The 8,251-nt window shown below is 39.6% G+C and overlaps 1 protein-coding gene across 2 annotated transcripts in view; it reads right to left on the bottom strand.

Annotated features, from left to right (window-relative positions):
* Positions 1-8,251, bottom strand: part of PHRF1 (PHD and ring finger domains 1) — a 47,080-nt gene that overhangs the window by 25,259 nt on the left and 13,570 nt on the right. For both annotated transcript variants that reach the window (XM_019547300.1, XM_019547301.1), the window contains 5 exons: positions 7,349-7,463; positions 6,908-7,024; positions 3,729-3,967; positions 2,567-2,650; positions 1,953-2,077 (listed from right to left, as the gene is read on the bottom strand). In XM_019547300.1, the coding sequence (XP_019402845.1) occupies positions 1,953-2,077; positions 2,567-2,650; positions 3,729-3,967; positions 6,908-7,024; positions 7,349-7,439 (656 nt within the window). In that variant the 5' untranslated portion in view covers positions 7,440-7,463. The remainder of the gene's footprint in view (positions 1-1,952; positions 2,078-2,566; positions 2,651-3,728; positions 3,968-6,907; positions 7,025-7,348; positions 7,464-8,251) is intronic.

Here is an 8,251-nt window from a genome sequence, read left to right as displayed (position 1 = left end):
TGCAGCCTTGGCTTTCCTGGTTTGCTCCCTGCACGACCAGATTAGCGTAAAATATTCCTCCTTGGAGGTGAATCCCGTCCTCCATCCTTTGTAGACCTTTCTTTTTAGCCTAGATCCCCGGAGAGCCAGGAGGGCTGCCCTTCCTCCAAGATGAAATCGAATTAGCTTGTGCATTGAGGATTGCTCCTTTGAGGAGCAACCACGCTTCCTCAACTCCCCTCCCCCTGGGGTCATGGTCCCTTAGGGCCTCACTGACAAGCCTCCTGAGCTTGTCAAAGTCGGCTCTCCTGAAGTCAAGGACTTCCTGTTGCTGACTGACTTGCCAGCTTTATGGTGGATGGTGAAGGTGATCAGCTCGTGATCGCTGTCACCCAGCTTCCCATCGATCACTAGGTCCCGATTAGATCATCCCCGGTAGCCAGAACCAGGTCAACCAGTGCTTCACCTCTCAATGGCCCACAGACTTCTTGAGTCAGGTAGAGGTCATCCATGCAGGATAGCAAGCTTTGCGACCGCTCGGATTTTGCTGAGTGATCCTCCCACGAGATGTCCAGGTAATTGAAGTCACTCATGACAACCATGGTCCTGGAACATGCAGCCTCAGCCAGTTCCTGGGTGAACTCCTGGTCAAGCTCTTGACTTTGGGTGGGAGGTCTGTAGTAGACTCCCACCGTTGTGTCCCCTGTGCCATATGACAGCTGAAATCTTAGAAGCTAGTGGGGAAAACTGTAAGATTTGAAGGGAATGTTTTTGTATTTTTGTATTGTCCTAGGTAGGTAGGACAAAATCTAAATAAATGGAAAGCACTTCAAGGGGAAAAAAAAAAAAGTCAGTGACCTGGAAAGGTCAGAATTTTAAAAGATTTATCTTGAGGAAAAACAAAACTAGCTTAAGATTTGGCTAAATCCAGAGAAGAGAATGAAACAGAAACTGAGGAAGATAACTTACAGAACTTGAATTCAGAGAAAAATTTTCCTTATCAAACCATTTTTTTGGTTACCAAGTACTTTAGATTGCATTTATCCTGTGTTTTTATGACATGTCGGAGTATTTAGGTCTTGCTGTTTTTGCTTCTCCCTCAAATCATGAAAGCAGCTGAGGGCTCCAGACCATGAAGGCACAGAGGGACAACGCTATATTTACTGACATCCATTCAATTTGTTGCAAGTCAGCCTTAAAAAAATTCTATTCCCTGATTCACCTCAAGCAAGCATTTTTTTTATTGTGCTTGATGGAAAAGTGATTTTGTGCCCAAGATAAGCAATATTCATGGGCAGTTCTGCAAAAGTGATAAATGCCACTTCAGCTTTAAATCATCATGGGTGATCTTAGTCTCAGACATATTTAAGTGTTTTTTAATTGAAATAAGAAAAAATAAGTTGCATTACTTAAAATATACTCCTTGTTCTCAATTAAAAAAAAACAAAAGGAGGAAAGAGAGAAGTAATCATATCTCTTTTCCTCCCCTGATACAAGAGCCATTTTAATAGCTATAGACATGAATGAGCCTACAAAGCTTCAGTAAACTCAAAAAACAGTTGTGACTCCTAATTTCTTAGTTCCTTATGTTGAGCTTTCCTTTGAGACTCAAGGGTGCCTATAAACATGCCCCAACACATTCTCATTAGAGTGCATCGGAGCAGACTCAATTAATCAAGTCTGCTGGAGTGTTTTAATTAGAACAGCATGCCTCACCATCACATGTGTTAAGTGTCCTGCATTTCAAAATGGCTGGGTGGGTGCTTTAATTAAAACTCATTGAAAGAGCTTCAGTTAAAGTGCCCCTGTGGCCATTTTGAAACATGGGGTGATTAATATACATCACACTGCAGTATTTTAATTAGAGCAGCTGTCTGGGAGATGCTTTAATTGAAACCCAGCCCCTCCACCCTACACCAAAGCACATGTATAGACACCTAAAATGTCAAAAGTCAGCCTTCCACTTTCCTTACCCTGCATCGCAGCCATCACACAGCAGCAGGCGGTCTTCTCTGTCACTTCTACCACACACCTCACAAAAGGTTGGATCATCTTCATCACCATCATTATCCTTAGCTTTTGCAGTCTCCACAGGAATCTAAACCAAAGATGATTTTGCATTTGAAGTAGAAGCTGTTTTTTCCTCTCAACCTACCATTTCACTAGCAACAGCAGCAGTAAAACCTGATAGTGGACCACTGTAGTGACTGCCCATTCTGTCATAGCACTGCAATTTCATTCATGCAGTGATTCAAGAATATTATCAATGTATGGGGTGAACAATGCAACTTCTTCCTACTTGCTTTTGTGTGCAGAACACCAGCAATAGAGAACTGCCCATTAACTCAGTGAGGCCAACATTCAAAGTGAGATTGAGAGCAGCCACAAAAGAAACAAATGCATAAGAAAACTTCAGTTCAGATGTTTCTGACTTCATTGTCATGACCCACCAATGTCAAGATGCCCTTGGGAACCATACAAATAACCATTAAGTTGCTCAGCAGGAAATATGGTCTTAGCCTTACAACTACATATGGATACAACTAGATAAGGAACATCTACTGACATCAAGCCAATAAAAGCTTACCTTTTTTAGGATTTTACCACCAAGCTGTGCCCGAATATTAATGTATTTAAACAGGATTCGGTCTACTGGACATGAGTTGGCATTCTGAAAGAAAGAAAGAAAAACATTTTGTATCTGGGTTATAAAGCACAGTCCTCAACTAAATTGAAAAAAAAAAAAGTCTCTTCTTCCCTGCCATGTGATCAACATGGTGCCTGCCACAATAGCCAGAAGTCTCAACATTTACATTTTTTTTTAATCCAGTTTCCTGGATCTCTCTCTTGGCTATGACAAGTTGCATCAAGAGCTGCCAGATAAAAATAGGGTTTTACACAAGAATGTACTAAAGGACCGAGTTATTTCTTCATCATTTTAAATGCATACCCACATAAAATTGTCAAAGTAGTATGATCCTTCTGCCAAATATTTTCTTTAAAGTCTGCATGTGTATTTAAGATATGCTGAAAAGATGAAAACTACTTAAACAACCAGGCAATGATCTGAAATGTTTAAAATGTTACCAAGTACATTTTTTTTTAAACATTCTGGATTACAACAACCTGAATCCAGTTAGTTTTGCTATCAGTTATCAAGTAGCTTATGCTAGCAGCTTTGGGTCGACGGTTGGGCTAGTCAGTATTCTTCTGGACTTTCCTTTGTTCAAATATCTGTATTACCCAAGGCACCAGCATGCAGGGCCTTATCCCACAGAAATTCCATTGAAATAAGACTTCTCTACAGAGCTGCAAGAAGATTAGGTCCTTATTTTGAATGAAAGACTCAAAATGTGTAAGAAATTATCTGCTCACCAAGCAGCAACCTGCATAAGAGACTTAGGATCAAAAGTCTCAGCTCAGCTGCCTAGGGAGAAGAAGTACTCTGTCATGTTGTAATAATGGACTGCTTAGGAATGGTACTCTTTTTGGCCTTTGCTAAAAAAAGAACAAAATGGGATGGGTGGGAAGGGGAAAAGAGCAACCCTCTGCAAAATATAATCCCTGACAAATAAAGCAGAAAACTTTTTGAAACATGTCAAGGGAGAAATCAGGTTTGAATATTCTACCTACAAGCTGACCTCTTTATCACAATTTCATAGCTGTCTATCAAGATAAAGCAACAGATTGTCCAGAAGAGAAAGAGTTGAGCTGTTTCACATTTGTTTTCTATATGAAAAAAGACTTACTTTAGACCACTCCACTATACAGTCTAAGCAGAAGTAATGGGCACAGCTCTCTGGAGTTCCAACTGCCTGACCTCTAAAGGTATTAAGGCAGATTGGACAGTTTTCACCATCTTCATCAGAGGAAACACTCCCTCCATTTGTCTGTGGTACTGCTTTCAAAGCACCTGTGGTTTCACCAACAGCAGTTTCCAATTCTTCTTCCTCAGCATAGTCATCCTCCTCTTCATCATCCTCATCATCTTGAAAACCAAGGAAGAAAAAAAAATGTTAAGTACATAGCGGGGTTTTTAAGAGAGAGACAAATACAAGCCCCAAAAGGAGTCTGACTGTAGTTGGATTTTTTAAGGGGGAGAACCAGGGAGTAAAAGACAGGAAGATGGACACATGGAGACAACACACACACTCTGAATGCCACAAGCCAGTGATTTTTTCTTCCTAATTTTTAATGTCCCTCTACTTCAAAGAAGTGTTAGAGTCCTCAGAGGAAAAGGATGCTATTGATATCTCTTGGAAACTAGAGTTTTGACTAGTATCACAGCAAGTTAAAAAGACAGTCACCGGACAAGCAGCATATGTTTTCAATGATGGAAAAACAAAAGCAGACAGATCAGGTTGGCACCATGTCTGTCACAATTTTCCTAATGAACACTTCTTCTTTACAGGAGCTCCAAAGGGTCTAGAGCAGCAATTCTCAACCTTCTGGGACACTGACTCCACCCTAGTCACTCCAGCACCAACCCCAAGAACCATAGTTTTCTGAAGTGATTAGTGATTTTGGGTGTTCAGCTTGAGACTTCAAAATGCCCTCATTCATGTTAAGCATTCACCATCTCATGTTAAGCATTCACCATCTCAAAATAGTTGCGTCTCTTTAAGATTATTTTACGGGTGTCCAAAGACAACATCTAGTAATTCTATACTAATATCTAGTATCTAGAATTATTTCTATTCTTGGCAAATAAAAATACATTTCTTTATTCAGAAGGGAAAGACAAAGCATAAGGTAAAGTCAGTCTTATAAAAAGTTCTCAAAGCTTTTTTATGATATTGTTCCTGGCTACTTCGCCAGCACTCTCAAAAATATTTGGCTTTCCAGGAAATGAAACAGGGCTATCATGTTTTTGTATGGTATTTTTCACCATCAGGGGTGAGTATTTTAAAAGGACAATTAATAACATTTTGGGCATGCAGCTGTATTGTTCTAATTTGAGCACAAATAAACATCTTTAGATTGATTTGGAAAATACTGCTCCCTTTACAAAGAAGTTCAAGATGTGCTGAATACATAAATCCAATCTGAATCTACCCAAATGCCAAATGAACCCTGCAGTTTCAGAACCACACTAATCACCATGACCAGACTATATATACTTCTGTCATAATTACAACAATCTGTCTCTCTCAGTTCAGTTAACATATACTCTTTCCCCCTTCTCCCCAAGCAATATTAAAGTGTAAAAAGAAAACCAACCAAACCAAATAAAACAAAAAAACCCTAGAAAGACTTGAAGGAAAGTTACTGTAATGTATTGCAAGGTTGCTGCTTGTAATTGGTAAAATCAAAAGTTGACCTTATGACACTTCCATGGAACCATGGGCACAGACAGGTACAACTCTTTTCATGTATGTTATTGTACCAGTTTAGCTAGTAGATTTGGTTGAAGCGTACTAGATACTGATTCTCCACGGCAAGGTGAAAACCCTGTCTTTGTTTATTTTGATGTATTGGTTGGGCACAACAGCAGCAGACAACTGTTCACAGCAGGTCCATGTTCCAAAAACAGCTGCCAGCTCTGTTATCACATGACACTATTGCTTTGATTTTTAATTGTGTCTGTTCAAAATATGCTATACAATTCCTATACACAAGGAAGTCAGTACACGTCTTGAAAGGCAGGAGTCTCTAAGGAGACAGACAAAGGGATGAGAAAAGAATCAAAACATACAAGAAAAGAGGATGATGCTAAAAGTAGCGGCACATGAGTTGTTACCACAAAAATATACTTGAAACAAAAAAATTCTATTAAATGAACCAATTTCCCTAAAAATCAAAACCAATATTTCAGTACTTCAGACTTGGCATTTTCAGGGCATCAGCTGGATTTGCTTCAGCTGTTTATTTCACTATTATTGCCAAAATGATAAAAATATGATCAGTTGGTTGAGTTACTTCACTAATGGATGCGATACCAACATCTGCAGATCTTATTTTACCATTGCCTGTAAGAGAAATTCAAGTTCCCCAATAGTTTCTACTGGTGAATTACAATGTCAGGCACTCTTCTGCAACATCAGCATCTCAAATTTTGGATACATGTATACATGCACCCAAACTCAGGGCAGGGAGAGGGAGAAAAAAAGAAAATATTCTTATAGAGAATTGTATCTTCCTAAATGTCAGATAAAAAATTAAAAACTAAAGGAGGAAAACAGCCAAGCATCACAAAATATCTGAATACAGCAAGAACAAAAATGCAAGATGCTATGATAAAAATGTCAAAGAAGCCCATCTGTTTATGTAATCAGCTCAAGTCTATTTCTCATCAAAATGTTTCTTATATGCCAGCTGTAGTCTTCAAATTCAACTTATTTTCTCAATGTACCATACTCTCTCACCTATAACCTAAACCACCCCCCCCAAACAAACAGGTAAAAGTTGGAGTGTGCGTTATATGCAAGGAAGTGTGGTAACAGCAGGCTCTACCAGTGGTGCTCAGAGAGCCCACTGGCCAGATCTGTCCTGTGGGGGTATCCAGAGATCTGGAAATTTGGTGTTGGGGACCAAGGCAGCATTAACTGCCATGGCTCTGAGAGCCCGGCCCCTGTGAATAGTGTCAGGCCTCATCCAGAGCACAAAGCTGGCAGCAGGCTTGGGAATAGGCTCATCTCCCTAGCTACTGCTCAGTTACTAACAGATGCTTTCCTTCATGCTGCCTTTCAAAAACAAGGTGTATATTATATAAGGGGGTGTGCTATATGCAAGAAAATACGGTATCAACCAGTCACAAGAGCAGCTACATATTTTTTGTACTCCTCCACTACAAAGTTACAACAAGTGCTGTAAATACTTAAAATATACACCTCACTGCTTCTTTCACAAGAAAAACAGTTTCAATTTTCCTCTTCCAGCCATCAGAAACATCTGAAGCCAACACGAGGTAAGCATTTTTAGCATTTACCTTCTAAATCTTCATCTTCACCTTCTTCCTCATCCTCCTCACCTCCATCTTCATCAGTAGCATCTTCCTCACTTCCTGTGTCTTCTTCCGAGTCTCCACTATTGCCATCATTGCTTTCTTTTAAAATGAAAGAAAAAGAAAACACACCTTAATTATACACAATCACAAAATATAGGCATACACTGCACAGAAAAAGCAGGCAGAATAGTCAAGCAGATGTCAAAATTCCTGTTAACGAATGCTGGGTTTTTCACAGCATTTGTATTACCATTTGGTATCAAGCTGTCAACCTTGTGCTGCTCACAATTTAATTGACTAGCAGTAACAATAAAACCAAAAACAGAAGATGCAGAACCTAGGAGATGGAAAAGATGCTAGGCTTCCTTCCACAGCACAACTCTTTAGCTAATAAAAATGCAAGCAGAAAGAGGTTTCATTTACCTGCTTCACTAAGGAGCACCAGATTTGGCCTTTTGCCTTTGCCTAGCGAAGCATTCTTGTTTATCAGTTCATCCTGACTGTCATCATCCATTGCGGGACATTGGGAATTAACTCCCTGCAAGAAACAGGATTCCAGTTGTAACATAAGCACTAAGGAGTTGGACAGTACAAACAAGCACAACATTTTGCTTATCTCACAATGAAGAAAAAAAGAATCTGGTATGGCATATACATTACAAAGGATGTTTGGAACACAGCATATCATACTTTACACTCAGAGGATAAAATACAAGTCCCTCAAAAAGCATAATGTGTTTCAGTTTTGAGACATTATACGGAAGAAGATAACATTTATTTGCAAACATGTAGTTGTCACTCTCAGCCCTGACACCATCACAGGCTGGTCTTCTTGCTGAACAGAAGCATGAGAGCAGTTCTGGATACTAGCACAAGTCCTTAAATTATTTAATAGCCCACCTTACTTAGCAACTTATGCTTGAAGACTACTTTCCCCTTTTACTTACTACTACTGCAAGATGGAAACAGATCTTAGAATGCCCACTGTCTTTAGCTGCATTTTGTGAAAAAGTGGCAAATATGAGGAAGAGTCAAAAATATGAAAAACTCTGTTTTCAATTCACTGTATAGATGACCCACAAAGAAACACTGTCTGTCAACTGAAATTCTAGATGCATAAAGTTAAAGGAATACAGTTGTTTTTTTTCCTGAAGCATGGACTGCACTTCTGACTGACTTAGTTTCATTGTTTGGACTGATAAGCAAAGATTTCATAGATTTCATAGACATTAGGGCTGGAAGGGACCTCAGGAAATCATCGAGTCCAGCCCCCTGCCCAAAGGGCAGGAAGTCAGCTGGGGTCATAGGATCCCAGCAAGATAAGCA

The sequence above is a fragment of the Crocodylus porosus genome, unplaced genomic scaffold (genome assembly GCF_001723895.1).
Source record: "Crocodylus porosus isolate Cpor-Errol unplaced genomic scaffold, CroPor_comp1, whole genome shotgun sequence".
NCBI classification, from domain to species: Eukaryota; Metazoa; Chordata; order Crocodylia; family Crocodylidae; genus Crocodylus; species Crocodylus porosus.
This window is presented reverse-complemented; position numbering and strand designations above follow the sequence as displayed.